The sequence below is a fragment of the Pocillopora damicornis genome, chromosome 8 (genome assembly GCF_964200805.1).
Source record: "Pocillopora damicornis chromosome 8, jaPocDami1.2, whole genome shotgun sequence".
NCBI lineage: Eukaryota > Metazoa > Cnidaria > Anthozoa > Scleractinia > Pocilloporidae > Pocillopora > Pocillopora damicornis.
In genome coordinates this window covers 13,336,806-13,358,708 of record NC_142677.1, presented here as the reverse complement: position 1 = coordinate 13,358,708, position 21,903 = coordinate 13,336,806, and the positions used below count along the sequence as shown (strand labels likewise).

Genomic DNA, 21,903 nt, shown 5'->3' with positions numbered 1-21,903 from the left:
AGTCCATTAAATCTTGGTTTAACCCTTAATTCCCGTGAGTGACCAAGACAGAATTTCTCCTTACAATATTGATACAATGTCAAGCAGACAAGTGATGAGAGTAAAAAAAAATATATCGACAAGGGGATATCATTTGATCCAATAGCAACTTCTCCAAACCAACTTCAAAATAATCGAATGGAAGACAGTAGAGAAAATTACTAATGTGATCGTGGGAGCGAAAGGGCTAAGCCTTCGAAGCAGATCAGACGCACAAATGCAGTTACTAAATTCCGAGTAAAAAAATGATTTACGACCGTGTTAGACGTTGTAAAGATTCTCTTTCCTTCCTCGAATTTCCTATTTTGCAATGTTCTCATTCTATGCTTGACATTCTGCTGAAGAGAGAACCAAAATAGAAGATATAGTTTGAATCTATCTCGAATACCAGCATACCCTTCTTTAGTAGGTAGATGTACTTCAGTTTATTGTGAATGACAAAGATTGATGTCTAGATCGAAAGAAGTCAAACAAGAGATCATTAAGGTACCATTCTTAGACAGTAAAGTAACGTTACATTCGAAATCCCCTGAAAGTGATTCGAGATAAAAGCCACTCGCTACACACGACAGTATAACTCCCATCGCTACTACCGGTATTTGTTACGTGAAGATGAAATGAAGATACAGGGAGCCTCTCTTTTTCTCCTGGATGGGCTCTCTTAAGTATTTCGACAGATCTTTCATCTGACAGTTTACTGATATCTATTTAAACTATTGATATCCCTGGCTGGAGAGAGGAATTTTGGGGTTGAATTTTCTCACCCAAATGATGGTAACCCAGTCGAGGTTAAAACGGCTTCGATCCGACTTCGAACCCGCGCGAAATATTCGGTGCTATACTTAACTTGACATAATCGGGAATTTTTGCCATTCACAGCATCATTTTTTAAGATGGAGACTTGAGTCCTCTGGTTTCCTAAAAGATTTTGCGTCAAAACGTTTTCACGACCACGCGTTTGGTTTTGCGGCAATGGTTGGGTGTCAGGGAAGTAACAAGAGCGTTTACAACAAATCCAATTTTGACATAGTGTGAGCATAAGTGACTGCATATAGAATAAAAACGAGAATTGAAATAAAAAGCGATAAAAAACTATCAATAAACTAACCACAAAGGAAAAATTTCTCACCATTGCTCAAAAATCACGTGGCGCAGTAAGAACTGTCATGGCGGCTGCAGTTGGGGAATTGTCTTACTCTGTATCATTTACTGTCTTCCTTTCCTTTTGTATCCTACTCTACAATTTGAACTTATTTTTGAGGGCAACGGCAGGACACTGTACTTTTATTTAATATATATTTACACTTGGTTTACTTACCTGAGGAGAATTCGAGACAAAATGACCTCTATCAATCCTCGACGTCGAATTTGAGCCACCCCACTCAGCAACTTCGAACGAAGAAACACACGCTGGACTTGACAGAACGGACCATACTGTATCTAAGGTTATAACGAAGAAGTGATGTGTTTTGTGGCCGCAGAAAAGCTGCAAAAGACGCTGAAATTTCTTGAACTTGTTTGGCTCTCCTCACGTGCAAGACTGATAGAAAATATGAATATTAACCTTTAAAATCTATTTGTAATTTAAATGAGTTTACGGACTTTGAAAGGCGCACCGAAAAGTACCGAATAGCTCTTCGGTCACTGTCGTTCAATTATAGAACAAAATGGGATGGCCAGATGATGGCTAATTTTGAACTTGATAAATTTCGAAGAGTGTAAATATCGTTGTAGAATGACTGCATAAAACTCCGATGGAATAAACAAAAAAAAATGGATAAATAAAGATGAAAATTCCTTCATTATCTAAGGAATTGCCTTATAAAACTGGCGTAAAATGTCCTGTTACTCCTATCAAACAAGCGAAAATCGGACTTTTTTTCTTTATGAAAGGGAAGTTGTAATAGTAATTCATCGCAGCCAGTGCGTATGAAAGAGGGCTGACGTTTGAAACGTCAGCTTAAAAAAAGTCTTTACGGCGGCCAATCTATATTATCAAATCAGTTGATAATACTAAGTTACCTTGCTGTACTACCCCAACGACGCAGCAACAGTTTCTTGGGAAAATTACTCCCTCGAGTCATATTTTTGGAATAGTAGCGTTATCGCCAAATAGCTGAGTTGATCATAGAATAATACTGAGGGAAAAGAAAATCGTTCAACTTATAGAGAATGAAATCATATGTCGAGAGGATATGTAAAAAGTTAAGATCGGTGTCCTTAGTCGCCATATCATATCCAAACAACGAAGTAGACTTTACCGAGGGGGGCCTGGATAGAATGAAATATCGAAGGGATTTCTAGTCACGTAGACTTTCATTAGACTTGCAAGATTCTGGACAAGAGGGATTGCTGACATTTCGTTTCCGCAATCGAGTGTTAAAAGAACAGTTCTGGCTATCGGCTATATTAGGAGGGTGAATTCGTGAGATGCAACGAAATAGTTGGCGAGGGCGTGGACGTTATTGTGGCTTTACGCATGAAGACGACTAAATTCTGCGTCATTTACTAAACGTATTTGCTGAAATCGTTTTGGAGTAAAATAAGTCCGTCAAAGCTGAAAACAGCCCTTATTACGGGAACCTCTCGAGAACTATCTTGTAGCAGGGTCAGATTGTTATTACGCAATTAAATGATATAGACTGAGTATGTGGGAGAAGAATGAACAAAAACGATATCATGATAAAAAGAAACGAGGGATATGCTAATCTTAAACTTAAAGCCTGCCGGGTGATTTACTCTGAAAATGAAAGTACGACGAGATACGAGATGTAAGGTATCCAAAGAACGAATCAAAGTGCTCTGTGAGCAAACTCGTGAATTGACAGATGACTTATATGATTTTTTGGATTATGTTTAATGTTATCTGGTTTAGGGAATTTTGTAGTTGATTGTCATATTCAGAGTACGAGCAGTAGTACAGTGTTCGCTAATGTAGCAAAGAAACAAAGTAATAAAAATTTTCATTGACAAGTCTGTGCGACCATCGCCGGTCATCGTGGACATGTCCAGGGGCAATGCCACTGAGTAAATTTGAGGTTTTTTCTGACTCGCGGTCATTCTAACTGGCTGAGATGTTTCTCATGGAAACGGTCATAAAATCTGTCACACAATAAATTAAAGTGAAAACAACTGTTAATCTGGTCTTTTTTCGCTTTTGTCGGGAGAAATATGAGTCAAAACATGGCAACAAAGTCTCTCTCCGGTCACAAAACAGCCAAAAGCAGCCATATTTGAAATTGCCCTGTAATGCATTGCCAACTCAGTACTGAATAAATGTATATCGTGTATGCTGGCAGAATGTGTGTTTGCTGATACTTAAGGTGGCTGAAAACGGTTTTTGATACCTGCGTTTCATTCTCCTTTTTCTCTAAAACCCTTGATCCCTCGGTCGCCAAAAATGGCATCAAGCAAGTTAACAACACAGACGTTAGTTTTTAGATTGTTAAGCTGACGTATGTGCCGTTGCCATGGCAACATGAATAAATATAAACAGGCCTTTAAAATTGGTTTTGTTTATTTATAGAAAATCGAGTCATTAGATTCTCTCATAATTTGCATGAACAAGCTTGTAACGATAATCACATGTTAATGCCATTTTGCTAATAATTTAACAGAGACGTTCAAGTATTCCTTGTTGAAGGTTCACTGGAATATCTAGAATTTCCTTTGTTAAAGTTTAGTTTTTCTCAATACTCCTGTTTTTATTTCCTTAAGTATTTTCGCGCCAAATTTCGTGAAATTCTAATGAGTGGTTACCAAGAAATAGGCGTATTTCCGAGAAGGCAATTTTTCATTCAATCCCAATTTTTTACTTACTACGCATGCGCTGCAATTAACACGGTTCTTTCGGTAACAACAAAAAAGTTAAGAATTGCTGGGTTGTTTGCATCGTTATCTTTTCTAACATATCTTTGCAATAAAATATTAAAACCACCAATACACTGCGTTCAATTATAGAAAAAAATAACATAGATGGTGCGGGTGCTGAGTAAATAGAATAATCGGCTGCTGCGATCGAATGGTTTTAGTAAGAGGTGAGGCAGCTGAAATTTTTGAGAAGAAAATCAGCGTTAAATTAGTTAAGACGTTAGTCTAGAATCCAGCCAATCAAATTATGTGTTTTCGGAGCCACGTTTTGCACATGAAAGGCCCCTTTCTATAGGGGCGTGAACGGGAGGTCCTAGGAGCTAAGTTGAGGGGACTAGACTTTAGGGTGTTGTCCCTTGTGGAAAGTTGCCAAAACCTTCGCCACAAGCAGCAATTCATATGACGCAATAAGGCTTAGGGTATGTTGTAAGAATGTCTTCCAAAAGCGGTATAAGAAAGAAGACCAAGGACTGTGGAAGACTTAAACCTGCTAAGCCTGCGTCGGCGATGAACTGGAACAGAAGAGAAGAAACGTCAAATACTTCTCAGAAAGGTGAAGGTTCAGCACAAACCTCGAACAGTGGAAAGCAAATGGGGGAAGGCGAAGGTTCCGTACAGAGAAGTAATGATGCAATGGCGAGTTCATCTAGTGCGCGCGATGAATGTCGTGATGCCATAATAGCGTACGTGCACAAAGTATCGGAGTCCAGAAGGAATAAGCGGAACACTATGGATTATTCGACAGTGGTTCTTCAGACCTCAAGTGATACGCAGCTACCCGCGCTGATATACTCGAAGACCAAGAGAAAGCTTTTGGTTGATAGTGAGCGGTCGCGCACGCCAGTAAAGCTGCAGAGATTTACCTACACGTCGGATGGGTCCAAAGTCATCGTCAATGATATGACCAAAATTTCTTCACCGCAACCAACAGAGTACTCGTTTCAATTCGAGGAAGTAGGGAGCAATGATGAGGAGCAGAGAATGGCGGTAAGAGAAATCATTGACAACTCCAACGAGGGAGACCTGATGTCCATCCGCGGGAAAATAGTTGGTGTAGCTGAGCCAACAGTGACAAAATCCAGGGGGCTGAAAGTTGCCAACGCCTTGTTTGCGGACGAAACGGGTAAAATTGAGCTGGATTTATGGGAGGGTCATATCTCCGCTGTGGAAGTTGGCCGTGTGTACACTATATTTCCTGTACAAGTTCGACGGTGGTTGGGCAAGAAGAAAGTCTCTACAGTGGTGAGCAGTACTATCAGAGCGGAAGAGATGAATGAATGTTTGTCAGCAATCCCGCTGGCAACGGACGAAGAAATACGAGGAGGATTTGCTTCAAGCACCTTGACGATCCGAAGTTTTCAGTGTGTTGAGAAAGTAGAGTCGTATCTTCAATGTAGAAAATGTTCCAGAAAGATTCTTCAAGCAATGGGAACCCCTGTTGTGCGATGTGACAGATGCGGCTATTCCATGAGAACTGTGGACTGCCCCGTTCGTCGCTATGCTTCGGTGGTTATGGAGGTTACTGATGGCAGTCCTGTTCACGTTACCGTGTTCAACGATGTTTTGGAAAAACTGGTCCCTGACTGCAAGAATCTTACTGATGGTGAAGTGGAAGAGATGTTGCTGTTAATGGAAAACGTTACGATTACGTATAACAATGACACATGTATTGTCCTAAATGCAGTCGCTGGAAAGTAAGTCCTAGGATAAACAAACTGTGTTGTTGTTGTTCCGTGCCGTTTACATTTCAAAGGACGTGAGGCAAATGTAAGCTTATTTTTATTTTGGTTGTTGTCACGGTACTGCAGTCGTTTTGAACTATACATCACTTCAGCCAGAAGCTCAAATGTTTAATATTTTTCAAATTGTTAGCCTTAGCTTCAAATGGTGTTAAGGCCTTGAAGTTATTGGAGTCTTTTCCTTTGAAAGAGTTTGTCAGCATTCCTGAATAAATTAAGGCTCATTTTTACATGTTGGAGAGTGACAAGGGCAGATCTTAAAGGATTTCGCGCAACGTTAAATTAATTTTCGTTGAGTCAACTGATAAAAAGCGCACGAGACCGCGCGACGCTGGATGTTTACTTTTGGGTGGCTTTGTATTATTTTGGCGGGTCGTGCAAGCGTTTGTTTTATGTTTTGCCGCTTCATACTTGGCACCAGTCTTTGCGAGATATTATTTTTTGCTAAGCTAAGTTTCTGGCTCTGGGAATCATCGTTCATTGAATGATAACAATTTCCTTGCAATGCAAATATCCGTTTTGATCTCTCTCACGAAATGAAACGGTGAAAGAGAAATTAATTTATGCCAAATTTCTGTCAGTGCTTTAGTGGTATGGTCAAATGTAGGTTTAAGCCGCTCCAATATGTACTAAAGCGCAGTAAAAGAGAGTAAAATTGTTTTTTTTATTGAGGACTCGAAGTTTGAAAATAAACATGTGGTGTCACGCAGTCTTAGATTTGTCAGTTCCATTTGTTTTGATACTTCCAGGAAGTCTCATGTTGTGAAGGATTGATCGTTTAAATTTTTTATATGGATTTTTCTGCTGTTGTAATCTATATTAGCTTACGGGAGATTCAAGTGCAGTGTTTGAGTTTGCATGGAGATTAGGAAGTGAAGTGAAATCAACAGATGTAAATTCAGTGATTAGAGTATTACTACTTTCCTCTTTAAGATAAGGCTTAATACTCATTTCTTGTTAATTTTTGTTGTACAGCGTTTAAACGAGATCATCTGAGCGTTTTAGGTTTTAGGTTTTTATGGTACAGTCAATAACTTAAAATCGGCTGCAGAAATGACAAGAAACAACGGCAAGCGAAGTTTAAAAAGTCAAAGTATTTAAAAGAGCTGGTCATATTGATTGATTTCAGTGTCAGTTTCTAGTCTGAATCTTTCCAACTGTTACATTATCCTTGGATTTCCCTGTTATGGTTTTGTTAATTTAGAGGCCAGTCAGATTTTACAATTCCTCCTTTACGAATAAGGAGTCTTGGTGTATGAAATTGTAAATGAAGTTACAATAAAAACAACAGTTCATTGTGAAGTCTCTGAGTTTTTCTGGTGTCACTTTACTTTTTGTACTGAATTTGTTAGGAAATCTGTGATAATAAATCATCTTTCCTTAACACATTGACACGTGCGTGTAACATGTGCCTATCCAAAAGTTAAAATTTTAGAGAAACCGGAAAAGTAAACACAATGCGCAGTAAAGTTTTATAAATCATATTTTCCCAAAAACAAGCTCAGGTGAAAGAAGACCATTTAAATAACTTGCTTTCAACGAAAAAAGCGATAGATGCATACTAAGTTTTTACTCTAAAATCAAGATAAAAGATAAAAATCAATTAACCTTTTGCGCACGTGTGCAAACAAGTATGTAGATTGGATTTCAAAGTGAATATGCAAATTTATCAGTGTGTGGGGAGATCTCGTATTACATGGAATTTATAAACGAGAAGAAAGACGAAAGTGACCAGGGAACGTTTCGGGAAGAAAGCTTTATTCAAAACAGTTCTTGATTTTCTGTTAGAACGTACGAATTTCTTACGTGTGCGAAACCCACGAAGTAGAATTCATCATGCGTAGATCCATGTTTACTTGACTTCACGGCAAGAATATTGCGCAGCGTTATGTTGAAAATACTGAAAGTTCTACGTTTTGACACAAAATCTTCCATTAAACAATAATTTTTGGACATCTGCAAACACTTCTCATGTCATCTTTGTTTATTGGTGAGTTATCTTTTGTCGTTTCCGCGACTGTAAAGGTGTTTCTCTTCTTTTCTCAGAGGCGATAACCTACAGCTGTAAACACTTCTCATGTCATCCTTGTTTATTGGTGAGTTATCTTTTGTCGTTTCCGCGACTGTAAAGGTGTTTCTCTTCTTTTCTCAGAGGCGATAACCTACAGCTGTTTCGTGGATCTCATGCAGAGAATGAACAGTAACTTCCCATTACTCAATCATGATATTTACCGTGCCGTGGAATCTTCATGATGTCGCTAGGCCTCGGCCTCGTTTGAAGTCCGATAGTTTGGTTTTCACTTTGCGGCCCTAATTCGCATCACCTTTGAGAATTGCAGTATTGTCGACTCGAAAGCATATTTTGTCGCTTATAAGACCTTGATGTCCATTATTTTTCGAGCAGATTATTCTATAGTATTTTTTCTTTCCATTTGTGTTCCAGGAGGTCTAAAATGGTCGGAAAGAAACGGAAAATCCATTTTGAAAATATTGAAAGTCAGCCGCGCGTACGCCATTTTTTCAAATTTGATCATTTCTTGTGAACACATAAAATGACGCCTTTGTACTACCCCCTAAAGTTATCAAAATAACTGCGCAAAACACGGATTCTGATTGGTTTATAGATCCTCTAACAAAAGAGGAAGTTTGGAGGCAACATTCTGCTTAGTAGCGGAGATAGGGGGGAAAGGTTCGCTCGTGCAAGTCTCCCACGCGGCACGGGCGGTTCAGGTCTGAAAACAGTGGAGCAAATTTAAGCACTTGATGCTTAACGGCATGGGGTAATATTAACCCAAAGAGGCCTATTTTAAGGAAACTTGAAATCCTAGGGTTTGTCATCAGAATGCATTCGGAGGTTGAAAAATATTTTGGCTGATTACTTTGGTGTGTAACGTGACTGTGGCAGAGGTGAAGTAAGTAACTTTTCAGAGGTGGAGTCAGGTCACTCTATGTCACCAGATGGTGATGTCGACCTCCACACCTCTTGTAGGTTGTTTGCCCAAAAAAGACTTTTTAAGGGGGGGGGGGGTCATGGGCACCGCAGAACCCTCTAGCTACACCCTTGCTTGTAGAGCACATAACCTGGGTGGGGTACTCCAAAGTAAAAAGGTTGGATATTTGAATTCAACTCTTAAATGAGACCAATCTGGCTGTAGCTTAAACTTTATTTGACTCAAAAGAAATATCACTTAAACATGGGTTACAATGACAGCATTTCTCCCTATATTTTAATTTTTTGTGTGCAACCCCAAAAGGTACTGATGACTAAAATTAGAGGCACCCTAAGTGAGATTTGCACCCTTGATAAGTGAAAAAACATCCCCGATCTTTTCACGAGAGTCCCCTCCAACAGGGTGTGGAAAAGCAATGAGAAAGTGAGTTAAGAGTAGTGAATGTTTTTGATAATTTATTATTCAGGAACTTCCGATCAGCAAAGGACTTGTGGCTCCTTAGTGAAAATTTCAAACTGTTCTAAAGGACATCCAAATATTTCCTAAAAGATTAATGCACCTTTAGGAGCTTGTGAGATTTGCACTGTGAAGGAGGGTTGATTGTAAAATTACGCAGTATAGATTATAATCAGCTGCAAGTGACTCACCCAGATTTGAGTGTAATCAAGGAAATGGTGCAGATAAATATGAGATGTATATTTCTACTTGGTTTTTTGAAAATATGTCTGCCAGTAAAACTGGTTATTTACCAATGGCAACTCAAGCCATTATGCATTAAATTAGTTTACAAGGAATTACTATATTTACTATGAAGGAGGGTCAAACTATGAAATCAGGTGAACTCAAGCTAACTGAAAGTATCAAATGTTCTCCTCAAATCTTTGATTATCCAGCAGTCTGGCAGTAAATTGATTGCATTTATGGTGGTTTTACATCAACTGGTTTGTTGTGGTAATTATGACTACGATAAGATAAAACTGGCACTTACCAGTATCAGTGCTTCATACAAAGCCTTAACAAGCCAGTTTATTTAACAAATAATTCTGAGGAAGGAAATCACAGGGTCCAAATAGTTGAAAGTGTGCAGTTTACAATTCAACTATTGTACAAAACGTTATTGTTACTAGTTGAAATAGTCATGATAGAAGTTCATGGTGCTAGTATGAATATAACCAATGAATGGATGGAAGCTGCTGAATACATTACTCGATGTTAAGTTCTCAAGACCACATCGTTGTTTTCAGTGAAGTAGACAGAAAAAGTTCCAACAAATATAATACATGTACTTCTTTCTTTATAATTTGTGTTATTAACTGCATGAACTCCAGTGATGCTGTGCTTGCATTTTTCACACTGTTCATTTATTTGTAGCTTCAGATACAGTAACTGGTGCTAAATCCAGAATGAATGTAGTCAGCTGCAGTGCTGTACATCTCTGTCAATTACCACGTGCAAGTAACTACATGACTGTATATCATTCCAATTCTTATAGTGTATTAGTAGTTTCCATAGTCCAGTTGCCAATGTATATGATATAAGCTCAGAATGATCTGCAATTTTACAAGAAGATATAACTAGTGTTAACAACAATTGTTTTAGTAAAGCTGTTGGCCCACCCACACCCCACCCTCTTATCAAACATTATAATCAAAGAAGTTACCCACCTCTGTATCAGGTTGATCACTCTGTTTTGGAGGGGGATGTCAGACTCGTACCAAGTGTGTTTTTCTTATATAAACTAAGCAATGTTTCTTTGTATCTTGTAGCTAGAAAATTGGACACTGTGCATACAGCAGCCCATGTATAATGAGATTTAAAGTCATTTTCTGATATAAAAATTTGGTTTAAAATTGAAGAAAATCTTATTTAATAAAGAGAATATTTAATTGTTCTCATACAGGTAGAAAAAATCAAAGATGTGATGAAAAACCAAAAACAAACAATGGTGGCTATGACTAAGATTGATCATTGTGAACAACATACTCTAAAAAAAAAAATAGGTCAAATGTATTTTTCAGGACATACTTTCAATAATGTTTCTCTTTTAAGTCACTTGTGAACAGTTAGTAAGGAAATAAAGATAGGCTTATGATCACTGTAGTATGACTCTAAGGTACCTGCAGATTGAATAAGCTGTGATACATTTGTATAAATGTGATCTATTTGTGTACGGTAGTCAGTAGTGTACTGCTCAATCAACTGTGTGTATCCTCTGTCTGTTATCAGATATTTTTTGAGAGCCTTTTGTTCTGCAGACCCCTCCATTAGATTAACATTGAAATCTCCCATCAGTATAGTGGGAATTGTGGGGACTGTTAACACTGAGTTATGCAGATGAGTAAGAGCATCAAGAAAATGTGAAATTGGTACCTTAGCTTTGGAGTGGTAGATACCAATAACATGAAAATTTGGAATTGGTTGGCTTAGAACCATAATGGTAATTTCAACATTATTAATGTTGAATCTGTATGGTAAGTGAGTGCAGTTCAAATCATTCTTAATGTACACAGCTGTTCCGTAACAAGTTCTGATACTGGAGTGATTGAAGTCATTTCTGTAAAGTGTAAATCCCCTGAGCTGATACACATCATCTCTATCTAACAAGCAAAGTTTTGTTTCAACAAAAATGTTGATATCAGCCTTTTGAATATTGTAATCACTTCGGACATCATCTATGTGGAGGTGGAGAGATCTGACATTTTGAAATAAGATTGTTTTTGTTTTGGGTGAATCTGCATTCTGTAATACTGCTAATGGCAGAAGACTTGCTTCTGTTCTAAGTCTCCTCATTTCATCTTTAACTTTCTCCCTAACCTTGATTTTGTTTTCATTCAAATTGAGAACATGTAGTGCAGAACTGTTTCTTACTCGGCTTAAACCAACATAATGCATATGCTCCCTTGTGGATGCTGGAAAGTCAACAACTGCTTCATCTAATGAGTCACCTTGACAGCGATGAATAGTCTTAGCAGCAGCAGGTCTAAGTGGAAATTGCCGTCGAAGAACTTGCACTTGACTTTTTTTATTAATCCGGAATTGTCTTGTTACTTCTAAAACTGGTGTCCAGTTTTTATTTATGCTTCTCTTGTATAAATGTGCATATTCTCTACGCAGCTTTTTGCCTATTTCAGGATGTGGAAATGATACCCAAATAATACTTGGCCTGGTGGAATTTTCTACTCTGTAGTCTATGTTCTCTATCATACACTCTGCACCATTAGTGAGTCCATCAGTCACATCAATATTAGTTGTCAAGTCATATTTTGCCATAGTTGCCACAGACACAAGTGAATACAAACCCATTGTCTTTGTAGGATCCTCTGGGATTTTGTTTTTCATTTGTTGTTTCAGATCATCATTAATATCCCCAACTACAATGTCCACAGCCTTTATCTGAGCTTTATCAGTTTTAGAGATAGTATACAGGGCGTTGTTGTGAGCATCTACGGATGCATTTGTAGTAAATAAATGTGTCATGTTCATGGGGTAATTATCTTCATGAGGCCTGACTTTCAGAAGTCTCTGTTCTAAAATGGCTACATCATCTTCAGAATGTTTACCTTCTCTCAAGCGATTGAGTAGCTCAGCAAATTCTCTGTCATCCTTTTGTCTCATTATTTCCGTCAGTTCAAAGAGGGTGAAATTCTCTGTCCAAATGTTACTTGCTAAAGCACTGTAGCCTATCACAGAATTTTCAAAGATCCACTTATCAAAAACTGGTTTTAGCTGGAAAAGATCTCCAACAGTTATTAAACTAATTCCACCAAATAGCTCTTTTGTTCCCATTATTTGTTGCAGTCTTGCATTCAAAAAGTTAAACATGCCACTTCCTACCATAGATATCTCATCAATAAAAACTGTCTTAAGTTTCTTCAGTCGTGCTCTAATGGTATTTAGTCTGTTGCTGTCCAGTGTACAATACTCAAAACCTCTATTGGCAGGTATCTTAAAAGCAGAATGTAATGTATTGCCTTTAATGTTAAAAGCTGCTTTACCAGTAGGAGCTACTTTTACAACTTTAACATCATCTGGATTTTCCCCTGCAATGCTATTTAGATATCTTATTAATGCTTCATACAATGCATTGGTGACTGTACTTTTGCCAACTCCAGCACCTCCACTTAAGAACAATCTAAGAGGGTCATCCCTAGTTTTTACAGAATGTAACACATGATAAAAAAATTGTCTCTGTTTTTCATTCAAAGAGCGGACAAGTGCATAATAATTATTGTCTGACATCCGCTTTACGACAAGTTTCTCCTCATCATCACATCTAGGGAAGATTCCAATATCATCAAGTAAATCATACTGGTTATGCTCCTTGTTTTTTCCAGGATCAAAGCAACCAAATAATTCACTACACTTCTCTTTGACAGTACAGTCCTGCTTATTGATATGCTCTGCATTTGGAGCAACAGTGTCAAAGTTGTCATATTCAGCATTATTCATATCTTCCATTGCTTTATCTAGTATTTCTGAATGGTATTCATACTGAAGCCTATTGCTGAGAACTTTATCCTTAACCTGTTCAAATCGTTCTTGGTAAGTTTGACATTCTTTCATTAAGTCAGTGGTTTCATTTCGCCATGGTGTATAAAGCATAAGCTGTTCTCGAAAATGATTTTCTGGATCCTTATCTTTATTGTACCTAACAGATCGTAAGATTTTAGGCTTCTTTTGTTTTACTAGTTTCATTCCTCCTTTAAGTTTGTATTCATGTGGCTCACATTCACATTCATTGACGTTAATATTGATAGGGTCATCATCAGTATTGTCATCAAAGCTTGTTTCTGGTAAGAAGTCATCAAGACCTGTGACTGATGACCCATTTTCACTCCGATTAGCATGTTCATCTTTAACACAGTTATACCATGCAACAAAGTTAGCTAAACACAACTTTTCTAGCTGTTTTGGTCTCCTTTGATAACGCTTAATTATGTTGTCAGATTCTATGTCAGGCGAACTGTCTGGCAATTCCTTAAGCTTATCCAGTTTCTTTAACAAAAATGTCCTGTCATCTGGAGGTGATGAACTAATAAACTGAAAAGCACGGGAAGATCTTCTCATGGGCATTTGTAAAACAAGATAAACAGCTTCTTGGGCACTGATTTCAACTGCATTTAGAAATTTGTTTCCAATGTGCCTCACTCTATTTGTAATATCTTTATTACCTGATTGGGCTTCTTCAGATGCCTTCTCTAGAAGCCTGCTCATACCTCTCTGTCCTTTTGTAATGTAAGAAAGTATGTATGTAGCACATGCATAAGGATCTAGTACATATTGAATGTCCATGTTTGCTTGCCAGGCATTGAGTAAAACACTGTTATAATTGTTTATCCTTATTTCAGATGGTGCCCTTTTCAAACATAATGTTGCCCTCTTTAGGGTGTGTCTTATAGCTAAGATGTAACTTTCTTCAGTTAATTGTAAGTTGTTAAGAAAATCTTCGAATGTGATCGCTTCACCACATTTCATGTTGTCAAGGACTTCTTTTATTTTTTCAGCATTTTCTTTTATATTTTTCTGGTTTTTTTCATCATAGCAGGAATTCTCAAGAGGTGTTAAAATTATTGTCTTTGGCATTGGTGGCAATGGAAAATTAAACCTGCATATGTTATGCCCTGCCTTCTTACATGTTTTGGCATGCCTGTGCAATTGTAAGTTTACAAGATCTTCCATTTCACTTGAACTGTCTGGTTTATAGCAAGTGATATACTTGTCCACAAAGTTCACAATTTCCTCATCAGAACTTTTTTCATATTGTGGGGCTTCCTTTACCCAAAATAAACCATGAATATGTGGGCTTCCTCTTTGTTAAAATTCAACTCTGTAAAAATAATCAGCTATTTCTCCTATTGGCATTACATTGCTCTTTAAAACATCGTAAATAAATAACTGCACCATGTGGTCAAAGTTCCTTGCACAAGTGACAGGATCTTTTTGAATAAGATCTGATTTTTGTTCCCAAGTCATTTGTTTAGTTTCATCATCAGTGTACTCTTTTTTCTCAACAATTCTACCTAAAGTTTTGAGAAGATGAGACCACCTTGTTTCAGCAGCTGAAAAAGAGCAAAACCATGTTGGGTTGCCTAGTTGACGAATCATAGCAAACAAGTCTTTTTTACATTTTTCATAATAAGGAGGTGACCCTCTAAGATTTTTTAAAACTCTGAAACCTTCATCAAGATGTATAAGCTTATTAAGATAATCCTCTGACTTCAATTCACCAGCAGTGTACTTTTTCCCTTTTGTCTTACATTTTCGGAGAGAAATACAAGCACTATCTTGAATTTGTTTGATTTGCAATTTTTTTAACTTATAGAAAATGTTTGGTACAGACATTGCAACTCTTCTATCCTGGCATCTTAGCTCCCACTTGCAAATTGTACTGTATGATACAGGGACCTTTCTTTCATTGTTGGCAGGTCTCCGTTTTCCACAGAATATTGTGGGAAATGATAAATACTCAGAATCTTTGTCCATAAATATTCCTAATGGTCTATTCCCTTCTCCTGGAGCAAAAGAAATTATTCTGTCTACATTTTCTACTACATCTGGTTCCTGTAATAGTGTATCTGTAACTCCTGATGGGCGTTCATCAACTTCACACCAGTCAACACTATCTTCTTTCTCACAGCCTGGATTTTCATCATCTGCATTGGAAATGCTCTTTTGATAATCTTGTCTTTTATCCTCCAGAACAACTTTATCTGTTTGTGTATGTAACTCATTATTACTCGAAGTGTCAGAGTTTTCAACAAATTCACTCCAGTCTTCATGGGCACTAGACTGCAAACTTATGTTATCTAACCAAGCATTTTGTACTTCTATACCTTCTCTCTTGAATAAATCACTTGTGTCTACAAGATATTTTGCTGCATCTAATACTTTCTTAGGTCTAACATTCTGAAACTGGTAATGATGCTTATAGATCAGACGCCTTTTAAGTTTTATTGGAATGGTTTGTGATTCATTGATGGGCCTTGGCAGACAGTGAACAGTTAAATTTACATCACTTGGTACATTGACAATGTTTCCATGAATTGACAACTGGCCACCTCTTGGTAGCTCACGAATTTGCATAAATGGAATACGAGGTGATATAAGCCGTTCTTCTAATGGTGTTAAATTTAACAGGTCAGGTTTTTTAGGGAAACTCATTTTATTGGCTTTAGAGAGGCTGGGAAGCTTGCCTTTCGTGAGATTTGAGTCACAATTTCTGCAAATCCATTCAGTATTTTCTACACTTCTTACCCCAGTAACACAAGACTCAACAAGATCTTGTGAACATGCCTTGTACCTGTTAGCATTACACTTCACTACTGAAGACTTGTACCACAACTGGTCGCAACAGGTACATATGTATTCTGGGCCACATTTAATTTTTTCATGAAACAAATTTATTAAAGAAATAACACTGCTTTCATTCTTCCCTGTTTGTAACAACTGATCATTATTAGTTGATACATGTGATGACTTTTGGGCATTTTCAAATTGATTTTCATTGGCTGGTATAGCCATATTTGAATAATTTGATAGTTTGAATTTAGTAGTTCTCCTGACTTTAGCATTTCTGTTTACTTGTTCACTGTGTTCTGGGTTATCTGCTTTCTGTTTCCTAAAACTCTGTTTATCAACTTCTTTTCTGTGTTCTGGGTTATCTGCTTTCCGTTTCCTAAAACCCTGTTTATCAACTTTTTTTCTATGTTCTGGATTTTTTGCCTTCCGTTTCCTAAAACTCTGTTTATCAACTTCTTTTCTATGTTCTGGGTTATCTGCTTTCCGTTTCCTAAAACTCTGTTTATCAACTTCTTTTCTATGTTCTGGATTTTTTGCCTTCCGTTTCCTAAAACTCTGTTTATCAACTTCTTTTCTATGTTCTGGGTTATCTGCTTTCCGTTTCCTAAAACTCTGTTTATCAACTTCTTTTCTATGTTCTGGATTTTTTGCTTTCCGTTTCCTAAAACTCTCTGTATCAACTTCTTTTCTATGTTCTGGATCTTTTGCTTTCCGTTTCCTAAAACTCTCTGTATCAACTTCTTTTCTATGTTCTGGATTTTTTGCTTTCCGTTTCCTAAAACTCTGTTTATCAACTTCTTTTCTATGTTCTGGATTCTTTTCTTTACGTTTTCTGAACGACTTTCTGTCAATTTCTCTGACCTGTTCTGAATTCTCACCTTTTTGTCTTCTTGATGACTTTTTTGCAATTTCCTTTATGTGATCTGGGTTCTCTGCTTTCCGTTTCCTTTTAGACCTTTTGTCAATTTCTCTTACACGTTCTGGGTTGGTCATTTTCCTTTCTGTGACAGTTTGGTTCTTTTTCTCCCTAATTGTTTCAGTATTGTTGTACCTTTGCACAGAATGTTGATTCTCTCTTTTTCTAAAATCTGCATTAGCTCTTCTCTTTCTCATGTATTCTTTCATGTAACTTTGATCAGCTCTGCGCTTTTCATGTTTATCAATTTTTTTTTTTTCAACTATACTTTGATCACACGTTTTATTGTTCGGAACCCGACAGTTTCTCTTTTCTACTGTAGAAACATAGTGAGTTTCACTTATGTGTCCAATGTAAATGTCTGTGTATTCCCCTGTCACATTCACTGCTTGAACAACAGTAACAGGAGTAAAAGTTTCAATTGATTCGGCAATATGAATTGACAGATTTAGACAATTGGCCACTGCTTGAATTATAATTGCATCAGCCCATGTTCCCTGACATGACATAATGCTCAAATAGTCTTGCCAAGAATGATCAGTGTTACTCTCTATGAATTGTTCAGGGTTCTGCAGTAAATACTGGACCCCAAGGCTACGTATATGAGAATGGTTATTAGGATTGCCATAAAGCTGATGTGAAACAGCTCGAAAAAAGCAGTCACCACCTCCCCCAACATCAACTGCAGTTCTATTTAATTCAGACAACCTAGTTTCCAATAATGAAACTGGATTAGCCATTGAGGAACGATATGCTGCTAAATTACAAGTATTGGTTGCACTGCATTGATTTGATGGCCCTGGATTCTCTTCAACATCGCCACTCAGAGAGATGACTCTGCGAGATACACAGTAAGTTTCGAATGGAATGTGTTTTAATTTCTTTAACGTTCTGCCGTTAACACGCATGCAAAATAAGGGCAACTTTTTATGCTTTAATGTTCTCAGTCGCACAACAGATAGGTACACATTTTGGCTGAGAGAGAACTTTTTTGAGGGTAATACAAATTTAGATCTGACTGACCGTTCACTGAAATAACTACGATTACGCTCAGACAGCAAAAGTTTTAGTTTAGATGAACTCGGAATGCTTTTTTTAAGGTATGATTTAGCTGCATTTCGAAAAACTTTGGTTTTTCTGAACAGTTTGATGACTCTCCTATATGGAATTCTGGAGGGTTCTCTTTCACGTTTCCTTCTATAATGCAACCTTCGTGTACATGTACAAACGTCAACCGTGGTCCTTGACATTCTGCTTTTCATAATTTCATGACTTAGTGAATCAAGATATTCAACTGAATTATCAGTTGGCATTTTCAGCAGAGTTTCCTGGTCGTTAAATTTGGTTTTATCTTTGGCATGCTGGTCAGTTACCACTAAAGTGTTGCATTCACATGTCTGGTTGGCAGATCTGGAGATTTGTTCAAATTTGGCATTTACCTGCTCATATTTGGCTTTTATTTGCTCGTACTTGGCTTTGATTTGCTTGTACTTTGCTTTAATTTGTTTGTATTTGGCTTTCTCGCTTTCCATAGTTATGGCGTAACCCCAGCGAGCGGGGACATCGACGTACTGAAAACACGCCTGGTACTTGTCATCGCCTTCAGAGTAACCCTGGCTAGACGACGGTTTTACTGATTTTGCTGTCCCTGGATACACTGGGGACTGATTACAAACATCTTCACTCACGAAGGCGCCCACTGCGTAGTAGCCCTCCATGATTTATAAAATGGCGAACGCAAACATTCTACCCAACCTGTCAGGTGACTTTACGAGCACTTCCCGAGGACAGCCGAAGTACGGGCGATCTATTAATTCCAATTTTTTTTTAGAAAAAAATAAACCATGATCGAGGATATCCATGAAAAACCTTTTATCGTTTAACCTACAAACTGTAAGTGCTTACCTGAACAATAGCACGAAGGCTTTTCCTCACAACAATGAACGACTCCAGTCCAGAAGCATTCACTAAGCCATTCGTGGGCTCAAACTTTATGAATTACTTTCCAACATCGATACAGCTCCAGGAATAGCAAACACAGCCTTCACCAACTCACTTAACGAGCAGTTGGCCGCGATCGACACTTCAATATCGGATTCTCGGCGAGCAGCTCGACTCGATTATTTAGAGCCCGCGGTGGAAGTAACCGAAATGTCAGCGTTTTATATGCAACACTTTTTAATTCGTAAAGTATCCCCATATTGTCGGGCCATACCGTTGATAGTCTAGCGGTAATGCCGCCGTCTCACAATCTATTCCTTGTAGATGTAGGTGGATCAAATCCTTAGCTTGACAGTTATTTTTTCGTTTTGCTTAACTTCCTTTCTTTGTTTTCTTTGTTTTCTTTTTCGGACAATTATCATTTTCCTGCACATATACATTGAAAAATAGAAGCATTGACACCATAAATGAAATATACGCCGCGAAAGACAAAAGTGTATTCGGAGATTAGGCAAACTTTAATTCACGGATGAAAAACGTACAGTTTTAAACTCTTTTAAGATTATCATTGGCTTCTTTTTCACCCCACCACTATTCTTAGCAACAAAGGTCCCTATTTCGTTTGTTTGTTACTCGCCCAAAACTATCAAATGCACTCAAAAGCCTAAAATCGAAAAAAAGTTTACAGGAATCGACCAATCGAGCGAGCGAATGCCATTCCCCACATCGTACCTATAACTCGCTCTTGCGCATGCGCGCAATTCACGAGTTAAAAAGCAAACGCTGGACGAAGTCAACTCAAGCGAGCAAGTTGAATATCAAGGAAAGGAATGTATTGGAGTTTTTAAAGGTATCGGATAGCTGTTATCAAACTTTTGCAGTGGTGTTGTTATTGCCAGGCAACCCTACCCCGCGCACGCCACCTAACCCCATTCCAAGCCGTGTGAACAGTTTTTAGATCAAGAACCTTATTGCTTAACATTTGTCGAAGATGAAAAATCAACCTGGACAAAAACGGATCGTTCTTTTTTTCTTCGAAATGTTCACTACAGGTTTCAATAAAATTACCATGAAATCAGGACGAAATCTAGAATTTTATTGGTCTGGCCTAACCGTTCTGATCAATAACAGAACTTTTTGCTTACAAGGACCTGTCTACCCAACCGGTTGTGAGCTAAACCAGGCACCCCAGGAAAACGAACTTTCTGTTTCAATTATCAGCAGGCGGAAGGATTAATCATTCATTCAAACATTAATTTATTAATTTTCTCTTCTCCAGGCACAAAATATGGATTCTTCTGTTTTTGTTCCACAATAATTATTAGTCTTCTTCCGCCGTATTTACAGTCTTCTTATCTTCAGCAGACCTGTCTGTCCGACTCTAGCGCGCAAGAAACCTTAATTAATTCAACCACCGAGGCGCCACATGATACAACTGATCATCGGCTCACCACTGGAAACAGCAGATGTGACATGCGATACCAAGACTTTGGTAACGCGTTAGTCGCATACCATTTTAAATTGAAAGGTCTCACACAACCTTCCATAAATATCTCGTCGAAGTAATCGCGAATTTTCCACGATCCCTCGCATTCTGTCAACAATATCCTTACGAAATTCAGCACCGATTCAGTGTTCAGTTTAAATTTGTTTTCCGTTTCCATTGGCGTTGAAGAAGTTATCCTCAAGCATTTCTTTTCAAATTGAGTTGACCCGATTCGTAGATCTTACGATAAAATAATCCAGTATCAGGCGAATGGATCAGCTCTCCTCCGCAGGCTCTTCAGGAGCGCTTCTAAGCCATTGAAAGAACTCTAAACTGGCGGCTACGGCCACACCTTTACCTAGTTGTTCTTCGGAACTACTTTCCCAGGCGTTGAATGAATCTTCTGTGATGACTTCCTCGTCATATAATGTGTCAAAATAGGACTTGATGAAACCTGAAAACCAATAGAGAGAGGTCACCTTAGAATTCAATTGTTGTCCAGCGCGTAGTTAACTACGTAATTTTATTCTGTTTTAAAAGAATTCCATCGAGAACTTCAAGGCCGTTGCTTTCTATTTGAAAGCGTTAAGATCTAGAGGCCCAGTTTTAGACACCTTCGGGAACGAGATCGAGGGGTCCAGTGTCTTTCGTTGTGATGTGTTTCTGGACAAGATAACTTAAAACAGTACTAACAAAATGTCTAAGAAACTTGACGATATAATAGAGAGTACCTGTGATTAACAGCAGCCAGTCCAACAAGATTCACATGTTGTTGCTTAAACTGGGATAGGCTGAGCTAGTTGTAAGAACACTCGGTTCCTTACCATCAAACCCCACCCTCCTCTACCTCCCCTATTCCCGCTATAAATTGTGGAAAACAAGTTGGTACCTGGCGGATGATCCAGCTGTACAAAGAGTGCCTGCACTGCAAACAGCGCCTGGAGTTCAAGATGCGTATTGACGTCGATGTACTTTTGAAGAAGACTTTTTCTGACCTTCATAAGGTTGACGTTGCATTTACATTGTCCTCCATCTTCTGTTAGGCGGGTTATTAACAAAAGAGGTAGAGAGATATACTTGAATAAGTTATACAAACATCAAAATATGAAATATTTTATCCATTTCCGTACAAATCAAAGACAACACAACTCTAAGCTGTGATGGACAAGGTGGAAAAAATAACCACGAAAATAAAATCGATCTTTTTTTTACTGATCTTTGCAACAGTCTATCACGAAATTTTCAAGTACACCTCTCTCAGTTACAAGAAACATGCATGTAGATAAAACTTGTTTAACGAGAAAATTTGAACCCACAGAATTTTTCACCTCAGAACGTTAACTTTTAACAATGCTTCAACTACAGTATTTTCAACACAAGCATCACTCACAAGCACACCGATACAATACTAACAATTATTTGAAATAGATTGCTCATGAACTCATTTATATCTGCATCCAATCCAAATACTACTACTGTGTTACCGTTTTCCATTGTATCCTCACAAACAGCTGTTACAAGAGCTCTAATGAAGGGTGCTTCCTTGGTTTCTGTTTCAGGAACATGTTCCTATTGTACAAAAAAAATAAATTTCGTACATTGTTTCTGCATACAGAAATACACCTGAACCCACAGGACTTTACCGGGAAGAGAGGGGAGCCT

At 37.9% G+C, this 21,903-nt stretch overlaps 3 protein-coding genes across 3 annotated transcripts in view; 1 reads left to right on the top strand and 2 right to left on the bottom strand.

The window, feature by feature from the left end:
- Positions 1-4,203: 4,203 nt before the first annotated feature.
- On the top strand, positions 4,204-5,732 carry LOC149041451 (uncharacterized). Its single transcript, XM_089214082.1, has one exon. The coding sequence runs from the start codon at positions 4,342-4,344 to the stop codon at positions 5,605-5,607; it is 1,266 nt and encodes a 421-aa protein (XP_089070208.1). The 5' UTR covers positions 4,204-4,341; the 3' UTR covers positions 5,608-5,732.
- A 3,542-nt stretch (positions 5,733-9,274) lies between these two features.
- Positions 9,275-13,538, bottom strand: LOC149041450 (ATP-dependent DNA helicase PIF1-like). Its single transcript, XM_089214073.1, has 2 exons — positions 12,160-13,538; positions 9,275-10,149 (listed from the first exon to the last, which is right to left on the bottom strand). The coding sequence occupies exons 1-2, from the start codon at positions 13,292-13,294 to the stop codon at positions 10,013-10,015; spliced, it is 1,272 nt and encodes a 423-aa protein (XP_089070199.1). The 5' UTR covers positions 13,295-13,538; the 3' UTR covers positions 9,275-10,012.
- A 6,457-nt stretch (positions 13,539-19,995) lies between these two features.
- The window catches only part of LOC113668150 (eukaryotic translation initiation factor 4 gamma 3), a 29,290-nt gene continuing 27,382 nt past the window's right edge, over positions 19,996-21,903 (bottom strand). Inside the window, exons 26-28 of the mRNA XM_089214069.1 lie at positions 21,726-21,810; positions 21,131-21,277; positions 19,996-20,695 (exon numbers count right to left, since the gene is read on the bottom strand). Of these exons, the coding sequence (XP_089070195.1) occupies positions 20,517-20,695; positions 21,131-21,277; positions 21,726-21,810 (411 nt within the window). The 3' untranslated portion in view covers positions 19,996-20,516. The remainder of the gene's footprint in view (positions 20,696-21,130; positions 21,278-21,725; positions 21,811-21,903) is intronic.